We start from the raw sequence: 17,640 nt of genomic DNA, 5'->3' as shown, positions 1-17,640 counted from the left end.
GATTTTTCCTATAAATCAAAAAAAAAAATGAAAAAATTGAAGAAGAAAAAATACCTATGATTTTTTGTTTGTTTGGTTGAAAAATTTTCAAAGTTGTTACATAATGTATTCACCATCATTCACCCTATTGAACATCAACAGAATGGAATGTTGTATTTCTGCTTGAAATATTTTCTAATTTTTCGTTTTTGCTGCTCGACTAAAATTCTCTACACAAAAAATCTGGAGAATCTAAAGAAAACTAACCGTTATATACCTTAGGGTTTTTTTTTATTTGGAAAGAATTTTGTTTTTTTTTGCCATTTTCTGTTCAAGAAAGTTGTTGTTGTTGTTGAAAACTATTGGTATTTCACAACAACAACAACAACAACAATATCGATGACAACCAAAAACATATACGTTTTAAATAACCGATTATTTTTCCATGTCATGTTTTTCAATTTCTTTGAAAACATTTTCTGTTGTTGTTGTTGTTTGTGATTTAAAAATGTAAAGTTAAATATATAGGGATAGAAAAAAAAACGAAACAAAGATAATGAAGAAATTGATTGTGCGCATCGTCAGTGATGATTGATTGATTGATTTGATTAAGAAATATTGTTTGTGTGTGGGTCGGTGTCTGGTAGAATAATTTAGTTAATTGAAAATAATTAAATTAAAAACGAGAAAAAAGAAGAAATTCTCGCTTTGTTGTTTTCCAATGAATGTTATTGATTGTCATCATTTTCTGTTGTTGTTGTAGCTGGTGTTGATTTACGATTTTTTTGAAAACCACGATATGATGATTGAATTTTTTGTGCTGCACGTTCCAAATCTGGATCATTTAGATCAATTTCGGCCTGTTGTTATTGTTGTTGTTATTGTTTTCACCAATTTTAATTAGGAAATGAAGAAAAAAACAAAACAAAACGAAAATAAAAAGTTTTTGTACAGATCGATCGATCGATCGAATCGAATCAAATCTACTTACTAACGATTCATCGATTGTTGTTGTTTTCGTATCTGATTGATTTGTTTGATCATTTTTTTCATCATCATCATCACCACCATCATCATCATTGGAAACTTTTTCAGGCGGAATATTTCCAGAACTTTGTTGCTGCTGCTGCTGTTGTTCAGGTTCTACAATTTTATTCTTATTTTTACCGGCCATAAATGTTTTAAAACCGGCCTGTATTTTTACAGCTGCTCGACCAACTTCCGGATCATTTAGATCAATATCAATCTATAAATAAATAGAAAAAATAATAATAAAAAACCCATTTTTATTACTACAAAATACAAATAACCAAAAAAACCAGAAGTAACCAAACAAAAACCGTAACAAAAACCAAATAAAACTTACCTCTTCTTCGGCCATTTTATTACTTTTATTATTGCTTCTTTTTTGGTCGTTTTGGTTATTGTCGATTTGATTCAAACTGTGAACGTTTTGCAATTCGGTTGTTTGATTATCGTCGTCGTCGTCGTTTACAATTTCAGTAATTTTTGTTTCGTTAAAAATATCTGTTTTCAAATAAAGAAAAACGAAAAAGAAGAAGAAGAAGCAAAATGAAATTGAATTGAAAAATATCCAACAGGAAAAACGATGACACACTTTTTGAAAGTAAAACAGTAAAAGTTAAAGGGAAAAGAATCGATTGACATCCCAAGATGATTGAAATGAAAACAAAACAGAACAGAACAGAACAGGAATCCAGAATAATTTTCCACCAAAAAAGAAAAGAAAAATTCTTTTCATCATTTCTTGTCTCGCACATCATCATCATCATTATTATTATTATTTTGGGAAAATGAAAAATTATTCAACGGAATAAATAAGCACACACACACAATATTTGCGAAAAGAGAAGAAATGTTACCTTTTTTTTCTATTTCTATTCAACAGAAAAAAAATGGAAAACGAAAATTCTTTCCACTTTAAATAAAAGTTATTAGATATAAAATCCGGTTGCATATATAACCAGAGAAAAAACAGAGTTATTGAATCAATTTTTTTCCTTTCTTTCTTTGGTTCATTTAATTCCATTATTATCATCATAATGATGATGATGATGATGAACAAACGTAAAGAAATAACAATAACATTGAATGAATGAATGAATGAATGGCAGAAAAACTTTTTTTTATTCTGTGTGGAAAATCGAAAATAAAGACGATAAGAATCGTGTGTGTGTGTGTGTCGGTTTGTGTAACAGAATTCCCTGTGTGTGCGGATAATCATTATGCGTTGTATTCATTTTATACAGGGTAGAAAAAGAGAAGGTAAAACGAAGAAAAATTACCTGTAATTTTCTTTCATATAGCCAAAGATAACCATACAAACATTCATTATCCACATATATATCACATCATTTTCATTTTTAGTTTGATGTGGTTCTCGGTGGTTTTTGGTTATTTTGAATTTATCTTATCTTTTTTATTTTTCTGTTATAATCATAAAAAGTTATGGTTATATTTTTGTTGTTGTTGTTGTTAGATGTTTTTCTCTTCTTTTTTATTTATTTATTTGAATCGTATGTAATTGAGAAATGAATGAAAAAAAATATTTACAGAAAATTTTTGTTATGTTTGCTTTGCAGTGATGTTCATTAATTATAATTTAGATTTTAACCTAGATTCAAAGTCTGAAAACAGCGAAAACCAAAATGAAAAAAAGTTTTTTTGGTATTTAATGATTCAGTCGGTCATCATTATCATTATCATTGTATGACGATTATAATTTAGCCCGAATTAAGATGTTGTAACCATAAGAGAGAGAGAGAGAGAACAACTTTTATTAACTGCTCCTAACTGGAGTTGCTTCTAACACAGTGAATACATATTAAAAAAAGAAGAAAAAAAAAAATGATGATGATAACAATAATAAATAAAATAAATAAAATATAAATATAAATACAATCAACCAAAACAATCAACCATACAGGTGATTGTGAACAATTTTTAATGAAGATTGGATGATCAATAATGATAAATCGGTAATGAATTCTTTGTTAAAAATTCCGATTTTTTTTAACACATCCACCGTGAAGGTGGGAATAGACCCTCGGGCGCCAAACAGCAAGCCCTGAACTACCCAATTATTGATCTGGTAGTGTCTCCCCAAGAAATTGAGGCAAGGTGTATAAATGTCCCTTTTTTCAATATCAACATTCATCGCTTGAGATTCATCCCTTTCGAACCGGATCGTCGGGTCTAATATGATACCAAAATTTTTGTTCCGATCGATGGCGATAATGTCAGCTCTCCGATTCGACCCATTAGCATCAATACAGTGGACCTCACGGTAAACCTCGAACCCGTGGCTTGTCAAACAGTCCTTAATTTTATTTAGAGAGAGAGAGAGAGAGAGAGAGAGAGAGAGAGATCTGAAGAATTAATGTTGGAAAGTAAATTGGGTGGAAAAATGGGTTTTTTGGAATCAAAGAAAATGGATTGTTTAATCCATTTTTGCTCATTATGATTATGATTTAATTGATTCAGAGCAAGAAAAAAAAACAAATGAGATAAATGAAGAAAAGAATCCAATTTTTTTCAAAGTATTCATTTGACATTTGATATCGTTTGAGTCAAATATGGGAGCAAAACCAAAAAGAATCCATAATTTATACACAAACACACACACAGAGAGAGAGAGAGAGAGAGAGAGAGAGAGAGAAATGAGAGGATGACGCCCAATATTCATTTTCATTCATAATAATTCAATGAATTCAAATGAAAAACATATTTATTCGGGGTTTTTCATTTGATCATATCCACCATAAATAGAGAGAGAGAGAGATAGAGAATAAATAGATAACCAATATGAATGATTGAAGAAAAAAAAGTAATGACCATCATTCGATTCGATTCGATTCGATTAGAATCTCATTCCCATATCAATAATTGAATAATTATTATTCTTGTCGAATATTCTGTTGTTGTTGTTGTTGTTGAATCGACAGAATATAATCTCATCATAATCATCATTATCATTATCATTGTAAATATTCAATGAGATTGGCCCCATCGAACAACAACAACAAACGATAACAACAAAGCGAAAACCAAACAGAAAAAACGATAAGATAACCAAAAAAAAAAAAAAAAAAAAAAAAAAAAAAAAACTGAAAATTATAGGATATCATTTTTGTTTTTGTCATTAGAAAAACTATAAATGAATTATAGATTTGTTTCTGATTGTTATTGTCATTTGATATTAATGTAGACAATAGAAATGAGAATAGAGAGAATACAGAATACAGAATCGAAAATCAAAATTTTCTGAAACTTCTGAAATATATGACTGACTGACTAGGATTCTTGCGAAGAATTGGATCCAATTTTATTGATTCTGAATTGGAAATTTTTTAAAAAAGAAAGAAAAAAATTCCAATTCTAAGCTTCAATTTGAGAAAACGAATTCAGAAGAATCAGCAGAAAATTGACACTCACACCACGCTATCAATGTGTTTCTCAATTTTCGAAATTCTTGAATATTTAAAAACCAATTCTTTCGATTCCGGAGTTTTTTTATTCTCTCTCGTTTTTCATTCATTCTGTTTTCGTTTTTGTTTTAGTCAAAGAAGAAAAAAAAATTTAAATTCCATAGCACCATTGTGAAATGGAAATTAATTTTCAAAAAAAATGAAATGAAATGAAATGCAGTGAAGCCAACGTTTTTTTTTCTTTGAAAAGTGAAAAATCTCTTGCGAAATGAATGAAATTTTTTTCCTTTTCACCATACTTTTCATTGGGAAAAAAACAATGTCAAAAGTTTGAAACAAAAAACAAAACAAAAAAAATCATCAAAGAAAATTTTCCCTAATGAAATTATCCGATAATTTATCATTTTGCAAGCTAGATTTTTGTTTTTTTTTTTTTTTTTTGGTTGTTGTTGTCTGTCAGAAATCGTAATAGAAATGGCAAACTAAAAAAATTGATTTTGTTTTTCACGAAATTCATTTTATTCTCAGCATTTTTTTGGAAGACAAAAAAAAACTGCTTTTGATTGGGATCTTGAATGGTGAACGGAAAAAAAGAATCCAAAATGATCCTTCTGAGGCACAATTCTGAACAACGACGAAAGAAGAATGAAGAAAAGTGAAGAAGGAAAAAAAACATTCAAAAAAAAAAAACAAATAAACACACGCAAAGCTATTAAGTTGTCATCATCGTTATGATAATCATACACAAATGTTGTCGAAACTTTGTGGGAAAAAAAATATTTGAAAAGAAGAACAAGAAGAAGAAAAAGAATTCTTAAGAAATAGAATTATTCTTCAAACTGGACATAACAAATTCCCAGAAGAACAGTTTTTTTTTCGGGAAAGAAAAAGAAAAATGATGATTTTCTTACAACTTTCTTTTCCTTTTTCGTCTATATGTAACCAATGTAACCAAATAAAACTAACAGAAAAACCAGACCCAAAACAAATGTGACCAACCAAAAAAACAAGAACAAATTTTTTTTTTTTTTTGTTGAAACAAGAATGGCCATTATCTTTATTATTTGTTTGTTGTTGTTTGGTTTACTTTTCTCACTTTGTTGTATAAACAACAACAACAACACTGTTTTTGTTAAGAATTTTATCAGAATAACCGTTGAGAAAGAATACGAAATGAAAAAAAAGAAAATTTTGTTTTTTTCTTCAAAATTTAAATTTCAAATACAGTTTTTGTGGAGAAAAAAGAACAGAAAAATTATAATTTGAATATTTTGGTAAAACTTACAACAAAAATACCCGCCGGTATTCGTATAGAAGGATTGGTGGTAAATTTTCGTTTTCGGTTTGTATTTTTTCAATTTCAAAAACAAGAACAAAACACAAATGTATTTTCAATCGTCTTGAAGATTAGGCAAGAAAAACGAAAACAAAACGAAAACAAACAATAAAAAGTTTTTTTTTGCAGGCAATTCTTGTAGATCAGCAACAAATAAACAAAAAAAAACAGATAGAATTATGTATCAATAGAAAATGAAAATAAAGAAAAGAAGATAACATTCATTAAAATGTATTGAATAAAACTAAATATGGAAAAAAAATATATGATTATTATGTTAACAACCATCACCGACAAAACATAATGATCGAATGTGAAAATAAAATGCAAAAAATCAGAAAAAATGCAGATTTTCTTTCGAAAATTGTTCAGATAATGCTGCTATCGCATAGCAGGATTCTTCTTCTTTGAAAAACATTCGGTTCCTATATATCAATATGATACAGAGTCAAGTCAGCAAAATTGCGATTGCGCAATTTTTTTCGAAAATATTTTTTGAAAAAAAAACTAAAAATGAAATGAAAAACAAAGATAAAAACAAAAAAATTCAAGTCTCGTTCAATTGTAATATTTTAGCGTTAGTTTTTTTGTTGTTGTTGTTGTTGTTATTCTCCATTTGATGATATTAATCCGATATAGGGAAAAAAGCAGAAAAGATATCGAATCTGTCCAGAAAAAAAAGAATGCGATAAATTCAATGAAACAAAAAAAAAAATACCTAAATTTCTCACTAAAACAAAACGAAAAAAAAAACATTTAATTAACATTCAGGTCACTTAGGTTGATGATGATCACACAGGGACAGAAAATACTTGACAAAAAAATAAACTAAGCACCCTTTCAAGTATAGAAAATAAACATTGAAAGTGAATCACGATCTATTTTTGCAACAACGAAACATTCCTGACTTGATTTCATGACTATTTCATGTCAACAGAACCAGAAAAAAAAGAGAGAAGAGAATAAAATCTGACAATGTAGAAATTCTATTCTACATATTGACACATAGGAAAAAAATAAAGCTAAAAATAAAAAAAGTGTTATGTAATTTTATTTTTTTCGGATCTGGTTTGATCTGGTGCTGTCTCAAGAGAAACCAAAATGCAAAAGGTATCAATAAAAAGAAAGAAAGATCTGAAAAAAATGGTAAGAATTGATTTTTAGAGATTGTGACACACAGAGAGAGAAAAAAAAGGATTCATATTTATCTGGAAATAGAAAAAAACATCTGTGCGGTGTGTGTGTTTTATGCAAAAACTGACTAACTGAAAAATGAAAGAAAAAGAAGAAGAAAATATTTGCTTTTTATCTATAAAAAAAAAATAGATTTCTATTTCAACCAACCAACCAATAATCAAAATAGAAAGATCTTTGAATCTATCTATAGATTCAGGTGTAGTAAAATGTTTATTCATTTTATTTCGTTTTTATTTATTTATGAATGATGATGATGATGATGTGACATCCATATGATTTTTTTATATATATTCATTCATGCAAATCAAATGGATATAAAAAAGCGATATTGGAGAAAAAAAAACGCAAATGCCGAATTGATTGATTGATTTTTCGTGTGTGTGTGTGTATGGTGTCTGAAAGATTTTGTTCGTGTTTTTAGTTCATTTTTTTTCAATGTTCAAAGTTTATATTCGACAGTCAATGATGGCTGAATCATAAAAAAAGAAGAAAAAAGGCGTCATTGTCGATTCTGTCTATCTGTTTAGTTTTTGGTTTAGTTTAGTTTGGTGGTAGTTTGACACATATCAAGATTAATTATCTCTCTCTCTCTCTCTCTCTCTCTCTCTCTTTTTTTTGGCTGGACAATCTCCAAATTTAGTACATTAACTTTGTTTTTCCTATAGGAAAAAAACGAAGGTACAAGGTAAAAAACGTACAAGGTAAAAGAATTTAAAAATCGATAATAATAATAATGACGATAATAAGAAAAGAAAATTAATGGCGAAATAAATGATGAGTTTTCGCTCACTCTCTCTCTCTCCCTTATCTATACAAAAATAAAAGACAGATAGATGAGATAGAGAAAAGTTAAACATTAAAAAGTAATTTACACCCACACACACACACACACACAATGTGTTTGATAAAGGATTTTTCTTTCTATTGTTTGTTCGTTCTATCTTTCACTTCTTCTTCTTACCAGATAGATAGATAGATAGATTGCTAATCTATTTTCAAATGACAACAAACAGAACAAAAAAAAATCGCAATATGCAATTAATTTTAGATTTATCCACTTGAAATGAATGGGACAAAAATTGACTTATTCAAGAATTTGAATTCAAACAAACAAAATCAAACAAACAACAACAGTAACGTCATCTATGTACAATGAATGGAAACACTTACTTTTTTCACGAGCTAATGCATCGGCTGTTGCTTGTTGTAAATCATTAATCGATAATAATGGCCTTGTACTTGCACAATCATAATCATTATCCATACCATCATAATAATTTGTTGTTGGATCTAATTCCGATATAGTTCTTGATGATAATGATGATGTTTGTTGTTTTGGTTTTGGTTTTGATGATGATGTTGGTGATGAAGATTTTTTGGCAAATTGTTTCGAATGAATATCTGGATGATTCGAATTATGATGTAGTAATGATGAAAAATGGCTATCATCATCTTCATCATTTTCACCATCATCTTCATTGTTGTTTTCAAAATTCATTGATAATGATGTTGGTGTTGATTTTGTTGATGTGGATTTCAATGATGAATTCATTAAAATCATTTCATTATCATTATTATTTTCATTATTATTAATCAACATTAATGTATTAGCTGTACCAATTGTTGTTGAATTGTAATTATCACTTGATTCATTTGATTGATTTGATTGATTTTTATAAATTAAAATCGATGATGATGATGATGATTTATCATCTGATTGATGGATTTTATTCGATTGATTTGTTGATGTTGAATAATCTTGTTTATTACCATTATCGCCACCATCACCACCACCATTATTATCCGCATCCGTTTGATTTTGTTGTTCGGTAAATTGTGTGGATGTTGTACAGCCCATTTTATCATCGGTCGAAAAAAAATTGACGATCCAAACCAAAAAGAATTTTCAACGAAAACAAAGAATTTCCAGAAGAAAAAAAATTGATCACAAAAACAAGAGAATCGAACAAATCGATCTGATCAAGAATCGATCCAATCGAACAAATAAATCATAATAATAATGATGAAAAGAAAAACGTTCGATTCTATTTCTACCGTTCCGTGGTTGCTTCGTAGCTTTGTTTTCTTTTTGTTTCTTTTTGCATTTTTCTTTTTCGCTTCTTCAACTTTTCATTTTTTTGTTTTCCTATATTAATATTTAGTGTGTGGTTAGTTACATTTTTAACCATCATCGACAACAACAACAACAACACCAAACGATGACGACAATGAAAAACAATTATTTCCCGCTTTGTTTTGTCTTTGTTATCCAGAAACTGTTTCAAACAACAACAACAACAACAATAACCGGAGTGCAATTTTCATTTTTCTGGTTGCTACTTCTTTTCTTCTTTACTATACGATTCATTATTTACTGGTCAATTTTTATGAGTTTTGAATGATGAATTGATAAATAATGACAAGTTTTAAATTGAAAATTATGAACAAAAAGACAGTAATTCTTTTCTTCTGGTTGTTGCTATTGGTAACCGCAAACGAGCAGAATAAGAATGAGAAAAATCCTCGTGTATATATAGAATGCCGTAACGATTTACTGATTTAAAATCCAAAATCCAAATTTTTTGGGGGGGGGAAACATTCTCTCGAATGGAAAATCAAGAAAAAAAACCGAAAGAAAAATCAATTTTAAAAAAAACAAAATGAAAAACGAAAAAGAAACAAAAATTCTAATTCAACACTATTTTATCATAATAGGCGCCTATTTCTACACAATAAGGAATTTATATCCTTTTTTTTCTTTTGAATATACAGAGGGATAGTTGGATATGCAAAAACACACTCAACAAAGTATATCCAACACACACACACAAACATCAACATTCGAACATTGAGCCTGTGTATATGCAGTGTGTGTGTGTGTGTGTACAGTGTATGAATATGATAACAATCAATGTGGAAATGGTGGATCCATTATCATCATCATCATCATCATAGAACGAACAAACAAACAACATTCTCAACAACAACAAAAAATAAAGGAGAAGAAAACGTTTGTTGTTGTCGTCGTCGTCATCGCGCGTTGCTCACATTTTTTTTTCTCCTCATATTTTTCCTATTTCTTAATAAAGATTTTTTGTAACAATTTTTTTTTTGGGTGAAAAAAACAACAACAACAACGATATTCCTTTCCTCCTTCAACACCACCACACTTGTTTTCATCATCATCATTGAGATTAATTAATTTTAATATTTTTTTTGGTTATTTTCGGGGAGCAAAAAACAAAGTGTTTTCGAAATTGTTGGTGTGTGCATTATTCGAATCTTTTTACTGTTTTTGTTTTGTTTCGAAGAAAACTGATAATTTTTCTTTTTCTTTGTTTTTTGGAGGGGGTTTTTCGAACAAGTTTTTTTTGTTTTTTGTTTTGGTCTTATTTTTTGAAAATAAAGATTCTTTTTTCTATTGATTGATTTTTCTGGGTAATTTTTTTCTCTCTCTTGTGAAACAAAGAATATTCTTTGGATTCGAATTTCGATAGTATGTATATCTTGTTTGTATCGATGAAATTTGAAACTATTTTTCTTTCGATTTTTGATTAATTTTTTTTTTTGTTTTTCTAGTTTAACACTGAAATCGTGCGAAAAAAAATCAAACAAATTTTTCGATTAAAATAATATGATAATGTTGGCAGAAGTAGCCGATATCAATAATACAAAAACAACAACAACAACGAATAAAATGGAATCGGCTACAATTATGAATCAAACATCAACATCATCTTCAACAGTAACGAATAATTCAACAACAGCTCCAGCATCATCACCATCATCGAATGTTACTGGATCATCATCATCATTGATGAATGATCAACAATCAACAACATCGATACTATCGAATCTTGTACCAGGATCAGGTAGATCATCATTTCAATCACAGAATCAAACGATGATGATGAAAAATAATTTAATGATGATGGGTGGTGGTGGTAGTAGTGGTGGCCATCATCAACAACAACAACAACAAACCGGTGTCGAATTATTTGATTTAAATTCAACAATTTTATTTGATCAATTATCATTGAATACAAATTCAAAAAATTTATTTGGACAATCACAATATCAACAACAACAACCGCAACAACAACAACAATTTGGTCATAATTCAAATTTTAATATGATTGGTAATAATTATTTTCAACAACAACAGCCAACAAATCATCTTTATATGCAACAACAACAACAACAAGTTATGAATAAAATTGTACAACAACAACAACGAACATCGATTGGTTCACCATCATCATCACCATCAACAACAACATCATCATCAACGAATGGTTCAAAAATTCGTAAAACATCAACACCAACACCGATATCATCATCACAGAATAAATCACCATCAAAAACAATAATAAATCAACAATCACCAATTATAGGTGGAAATAAAAATCTATGGAAATCGAATAGTAATAATCAACAATCGATGACAAATGGAATATTTCATCCAAATCAATCATCATTATCATGGTTACAATCATCATCAACAACAACTGGAAAAGATAATGATAATTTACTTCAACAAATGTTTACAGATTTACATCAACAACAACAACAACAAAGATTTGTTGGTGGTAATAATAATAAATTTCAAAATTTATTAGCTAATGGTCATCATAATAATAATAATAATGATCCACATCATATAATGATTGATACAAATTTTGTTGGTGGTCTAACAACAAATCAACAATCAACAACATCTACATCATCATCATCACCATCGCAAACAACAATGCGTGATATTTATAATTCATTTGTTGATGCAACAGGAGTAAACAATTCTAATGATACAATGATTATTGGTTCAGTTGTTGATAATAGTAATCATCATCAGCATCATTCAGGTATACCGACACCGAATTCAGTAACATCAACAATATCATCATCATGGACTGGTGGTGGTGTTGGTGGACATAATCATCATTGGCCTGATCAACAACAACAACATCGACCATCATCAACAACAACAACAAATCATAATCAACAAGAATCTAATGGTGGTGGTTTATTCAATGTATGGAATACAAATATAAGTGATCATTTAAATCAAATTCTTGGTCATCATTCTATGAATAATAATAATGGTAATCATAATAATAATCATCAATCGAATGATAATTCATCAATAATATGGTCAACTAATAATGAACATCAATGGTTACGACAACAACAACAACAAAATAATAATAATAATAATAATGTTGATAATCTGATAATGCCAATATTATCATCATCATCATTATATGGATCAGTTTCAAATAATAATAATTCAATGCAGCCGAATAATATGAATGATTCTTTACAGCAACAACAACAACAAAGACAATCACAACAGCAATCAAAATTATTATTGGATTTTTATCATGATAATCTTAAGGTATTTTTTTCTCCTGATTTCAACAAAATTTTTCATTTTTTAATTTCTTTGTTTTTCTTCCTCCCCTTCGTAGTATTTTATGAATGAAGATTTAAAATTAACAAAAACAATGTTGGATTTTTATATGGAAAATTTTTCATTACAACGATCAACAACAGCAACAACAACACAGCCAATAACATCATCATCAAGTTTAGAAATGGAACAAATTATTTTGAATCGTTTGCTTCAACAAAAATCTACATCATTAGATTTAAATCCAAATGATTCGAGTGGTTGGGATGAATTTGCTAATATTTATTATGATTTACAAGAAAATGAAAGACGTTTACAATATTTGGATAAAGTATTGATACAAACAAAATTTGAAGAATTGAAAAAATTATATTCATTATGGTTAATGAGTGCCATGCAATTATCATCAACAACAACAACAACAAATTCTGAATCTGATTCAATTACATCTAAATCATCATCATCATCATTGGAACAGAATGATAATAATAATCAAACAATACAAAATTATCAACAATTAATAGTAAATGTACAAGATAAATTGAAACAATTACAAATGGATATAAAATTATTACAACAGGATAGTGGTTTACAATTTCAATCAACAATATTACGTTTATTAAAATATTATCGAAAATTATTCAATATGATACCGAAAGAAATATTATTGAATTTGCCGTTGATACAACAATTACATAATAATAAGGATGGTGGTGGTGGTAAAAATGTTGAAAATTTATCGATTGATGTTCATAGTGATGATGATGATAATGATGATGGTGATTATAATAATAATAATAATGATGGTAATAATAGTGATGAAGCATTCAGTGATGTTGATCAAGAATCCGAATCAAGTAGATCGATTGATTGTGTAAGTAATACAACAACCACGACAACAACAACAACAACAGCTGATCAAAGAAAACTTCAACATTCATATCGACAATTTTTATTACGTTTACGTTTATTATCAGCTAATCAACAGCATTTATATTCAACAAATATGGATTTAGAATTGAAAAAAGGTATGAGGTTTGAAGTGCTTCTCAATCAATTAAAATTGATTATTTGTTTTTTTACTGGTAAATAGATAAAAAGAATCGAAAAACAAGTTTGGCTACGAATTCGATGAATAATAATAATAATATCAATTCATTAAATGGTGGTAAAAATTGTGGTGGTAACAGTATTACTAATAATAATAATGATAATGATACTAATGCTGCTGCTGCTGTTGTTTCTGCAACTACTACAATAACATCGAATAAGAATAAAAATCAACAAAATAAATCAATAAAATCTTATCCACAAATTGTACGATTACGAATAGAACAATCATTATATTATCCATATTATTATCCAATATCGGCTGATAGTTTAAACATTCATGGACCAATAATGATTGTTTATAATCGACCAACAATAACAACAACAACAGCAACAAAATTATGTCAACGTATTAATATTGGTGGAAATATAACAACGCACAATTGGAATCTAATTGAATCGATTGAACAAGAAACAAATCGATCCGGTACTACCGGTACATTGGTATTGGAGCCAAAGTTTTCTGTTTCAATATCGGATTCGATTAATAATAATGATAATAATAATAATCATCAAAATGATTTGATAATAACACAGGATTCACAAGCAACAGTTCCAACATCGATGTTGAAATTAATTCACAAACTTCGAACATTGTTTCCAAATGTTCCAATGTAAGTTTTTGAAAAAAAAACAATTTGAATGATTTTTTTTTTAATAAAAATTATTATTTAGAAATCAATTGGTCGAAATAATACGACAAGCAAAATATATTTTAATGAAACGATATAAAATTCAATATGGATTTTCTGGATTTAAAATGGGACAATTGATAAAATTTATTAGCGATTTAATTGTTGAAATGGTAAATATTATTATTATTATTATTTAGTGATGAGAGAAATAATATCTAAATTTTCAATTGTCATCTTTCTATAGGGTATACAATCAGCACCACCATCACAATCAATCGATACAATATGTTCTTCAAATTCCAATAATAATAATCCAATGACTGCAGCCAAATTAATAAATAATTCAACAATAATATCAAATGCAACATCAAAAGGTGGAATATCTTGGTCAAAAATAGCCGCACAAAATAGTACAACATCATCATCATCGATACCATCAACACCTACAGTAAAAGATTTTGGTTGTGCATCATCATCATCAGCGTCAACTTTATCGTCATCGTCAACAACAACAACAAATATAACATCCGGTTTATTAATATCAACAACAACAGCACCAATCGGTGTAATATCACCAATAATGATGATGTCAAAACCAACACCATCATCAACACCATTATCATCAACATCATCATCATCATTAATATCGACTACATCGTTGACTGGCAATAATAATAATAATTTTGGTCTAAATAATCAATTTCAATCATTATCGATAAATTCAAATATAAATTTGATGAATAATATGAATAATCAATCATCATTTTCATCACCATCGTCATCATTAATGGCTGATAATAATAATAATAATAATAATAATAATGGTCAAAATATATTGAATAATCCTAATTGTGCCTTATGCCATAAAACAATGATGGCACCAATGATAAATAATAATAGTGCAACAAGTTTAGCATCAAAACTTGGTGGTGGTGGTTTTCGTTATATGCCACATTGTAAACATTTATTTCATAAAGAGGTAAAAAAGAGTTGTATTTTTTGTTTGTTGGATAAATTTTTTTCTAATTCTTTTTTTCCGCCATTTTTGATTTAGTGTTTTGAAAGTATCCAATCAACGACATCATCAGCAGCAGCAGCCGCAAATTCATCTTTTTCATCAATATTATTGAACAATACAAACATTACAAACATTGGCAATAATAATCATTTAAATACAAATTGTCCATTATGTGAAAAATTTGTATTACGTAAAGATGAATTTCCATCATTGAATTGATTATGAATCAATGAACGAATGAATGGATTATTTTAAAACAAAAAAAATTCTTAATTCAATTTTCTCCCTTTTCCTTCACCTTGAATCTTTTTTTTATTTTTTTAAATTTTGATGATGATGATGATATGATATATATGAAATCTCTAACACAAATATATTCAGATACACTTTTACGCAAACACCATTTCCAAATGTTTATTATTTTGGAAAAAAATACAAATCCCAATGATGATGATGATTATGATCCTATTTGAAGAAGAAACAAAAATGAAAAATTCTTTTTCTAAAAAAAACAAAACATTTTTAACAAATGAATTGGATATTATCTTCTAAAAAAATATTTATAATGAACTAATATTTTGATTGATTAATAATAATGATAATAATAATATATTCGAAACGAGAAAAAAAAGTATAAAAAAAAATTTATAATTTAATTTTGTAAAAAAAATTTACAAAATTTTTTACAAAAATCAAACTGGCACCCGTGCTGCCATCTATCGTCGACAAAATTGTCAGTCATAAAAAAAAAAATTCAATTTGTATTTGACAATGGTAATAAAATGATTACTATATGGTAGATCATTATGATAATCCATTAATGATGATGATGATCCATCAATAATGATCGTTTACAACAAGGCAATATAAAAAAACATAAACATAAAACAAACAATAAATAAATACGATATTTTGTTTTTTGTTTTTTTTTTAAATCGAATCAAAATTTAGGTCAAACATGATTAAGATATCGTGATGATCATTCAATACTTCTTCTTCTTGTTTTCGTTGTTTGGTTGTTTGTCATTATTTAATAGACTCATTCATTTTTGAATGAAAAATTGGATAATAATCTTTAATGTTTAAAATTATTATTATGACGATGATGATCATTTAGACAAGTCATTATCAACGACAAAGTCGTGTATATTGATTGTGGCTTGTTTGTTTGTTTGGTTTTTTTTTTACTTTTACCAGTATTTTTATTATCTTCAATATTCTGTGAAATTCTTCTTTTCATTCAATGTCATCATTTATAACCAGATTATTATGTCATCACATAATGTTTGTTTGTTTGTGTGAATAAATGTCAAAACTGAATTATCGTCAACGTTTTTTAAAATCCCGATAATAAAAAATCAATATTTGATTGTCATCCCACATTCAAAAATGTCTGGCTAATAATATCGATTATGGATCGATAAACAGAAATTTTTGATTTTTTGAAAATTTTGAAAATTTAAATTTTTTTTGTTTCGCTTCCGATTCTTTGATAAACGTGTGTGTGTGGGCGTACCGGACGGCCAATTTAGCCAATAGCAAATTACATTTCAATTCTTTCACACAACGCCCACACACTTATCTCTTTTCGTAACTAATTTATATACCGTTAGCAAAAAAAAAGTTACTGCTACGTCAACAAATTCTACTGCGACTACACATACACAAAAACAGACAGAATTAAGAAGAAGAAAAAAAAGCGCAAAATTTTCCTGAATTCGAATCGGTGTTGATGATGATGATGATGAGATAAACCTAACCATCATTCATTCATTCATTATTTATTATCATCATTGGTTGTGTGGCTGGTTGGTCGGTTAGTTTGATTGATTTGTGTATTTGGTGTTTCGAAATGTTTGAAAAAATTTTGTAACGAATGTTTGAAAAAGATCTTGAAATGCCAAAAAAAAAACTGTCATAAATGTTTATGACAAACGGAAAAACAGCAACGATCGAATCCGATTCAGGGCAAAAATATTGATCATTCTTTCAATCAATCAATCGATGAATGATATCTTCGGCATCCAGCAAAAAAAAAGGGTTTTTTCATTGAAAATTTCCCAAAAAACTTTTTTTCCTCATCTAATTCCATACATACCACATCTGTGTGAAATTTATGTGATGGAAACAAAAAAAAACAATATGCAAAATGAAGCAGAAAATTTCATGTTTGTTTCATTGAAATCCACCAAAATTGAAAGTTTTAATAGAGTGTGTGTGTGTGACATACATTGGATCGACGACAAAACATGAAAAAATAGTTTTTGGCTACCAATATCATCATCATCATTATTGATTTAATGAATGATGATAATAAATTAGCAACAAACAAACATTGAAGGAATGTTCATCATAATTCATAATTTTCTTTCCTGTTTTCAGTTTTTTCCAGTTATATCATCATCATTATTCAAATTTTTTTTTTTTTTTTTTGAAAAATTTGAAATTATTTCAATGATTTTCAATTTCGTCGTCGTCGTCGTTGTTTTTGTTTTACGTATATAAAC

The 17,640-nt window shown here is 28.1% G+C and overlaps 2 protein-coding genes and 1 long non-coding RNA gene across 3 annotated transcripts; 1 reads left to right on the top strand and 2 right to left on the bottom strand.

Annotated features, from left to right (window-relative positions):
- Positions 1–679: 679 nt before the first annotated feature.
- On the bottom strand, positions 680–9,293 carry LOC113792461 (uncharacterized). Its single transcript, XM_027342347.2, has 4 exons — positions 8,131–9,293; positions 1,346–1,506; positions 971–1,225; positions 680–839 (listed from the first exon to the last, which is right to left on the bottom strand). The coding sequence occupies exons 1-4, from the start codon at positions 8,816–8,818 to the stop codon at positions 708–710; spliced, it is 1,236 nt and encodes a 411-aa protein (XP_027198148.2). The 5' UTR covers positions 8,819–9,293; the 3' UTR covers positions 680–707.
- Positions 2,754–6,774, bottom strand: LOC142644871 (uncharacterized). Its single transcript, XR_012846047.1, has 2 exons — positions 5,713–6,774; positions 2,754–3,319 (listed from the first exon to the last, which is right to left on the bottom strand). It is a non-coding gene; the product is annotated as an uncharacterized LOC142644871 (long non-coding RNA).
- A 181-nt stretch (positions 9,294–9,474) lies between the features above and the next one.
- On the top strand, positions 9,475–15,743 carry LOC113792390 (uncharacterized). The gene is made up of 7 exons (XM_075819451.1): positions 9,475–10,456; positions 10,540–12,355; positions 12,429–13,398; positions 13,464–14,094; positions 14,156–14,285; positions 14,360–15,094; positions 15,170–15,743. The coding sequence occupies exons 2-7, from the start codon at positions 10,595–10,597 to the stop codon at positions 15,350–15,352; spliced, it is 4,410 nt and encodes a 1,469-aa protein (XP_075675566.1). The 5' UTR covers positions 9,475–10,456; positions 10,540–10,594; the 3' UTR covers positions 15,353–15,743.
- The last annotated feature ends 1,897 nt before the right edge of the window (positions 15,744–17,640 follow it).

The sequence above is a fragment of the Dermatophagoides pteronyssinus genome, unplaced genomic scaffold (assembly GCF_027571235.1).
Source record: "Dermatophagoides pteronyssinus isolate colony J.1.1.1.1 unplaced genomic scaffold, Derpt_VIB-CSIC_2022.12 sq0004, whole genome shotgun sequence".
NCBI lineage: Eukaryota > Metazoa > Arthropoda > Arachnida > Sarcoptiformes > Pyroglyphidae > Dermatophagoides > Dermatophagoides pteronyssinus.
The sequence above is the reverse complement of the archived record's forward strand: the minus strand, read 5'-3'. Positions and strand labels throughout refer to the sequence as shown.

What these genes read in the sequence shown, in the direction of transcription:
- LOC113792461 (XM_027342347.2), bottom strand. Translation starts at nt 8,818, where the DNA reads ATGGGCTGTACAACATCCACACAATTTACCGAACAACAAAATCAAACG. An exon ending in TGCATTAGCTCGTGAAAAAA is followed by an intron (nt 1,507 to 8,130) that starts GTAAGTGTTTCC and finishes ATTTGAAAACAG; the next exon opens with ATATTTTTAACGAAACAAAA. An exon ending in ATAAAATGGCCGAAGAAGAG is followed by an intron (nt 1,226 to 1,345) that starts GTAAGTTTTATT and finishes ATTTATTTATAG; the next exon opens with ATTGATATTGATCTAAATGA.
- LOC113792390 (XM_075819451.1), top strand. Translation starts at nt 10,595, where the DNA reads ATGATAATGTTGGCAGAAGTAGCCGATATCAATAATACAAAAACAACA. An exon ending in TTGTTTCCAAATGTTCCAAT is followed by an intron (nt 14,095 to 14,155) that starts GTAAGTTTTTGA and finishes ATTATTATTTAG; the next exon opens with AAATCAATTGGTCGAAATAA. An exon ending in AACATTTATTTCATAAAGAG is followed by an intron (nt 15,095 to 15,169) that starts GTAAAAAAGAGT and finishes TTTTTGATTTAG; the next exon opens with TGTTTTGAAAGTATCCAATC.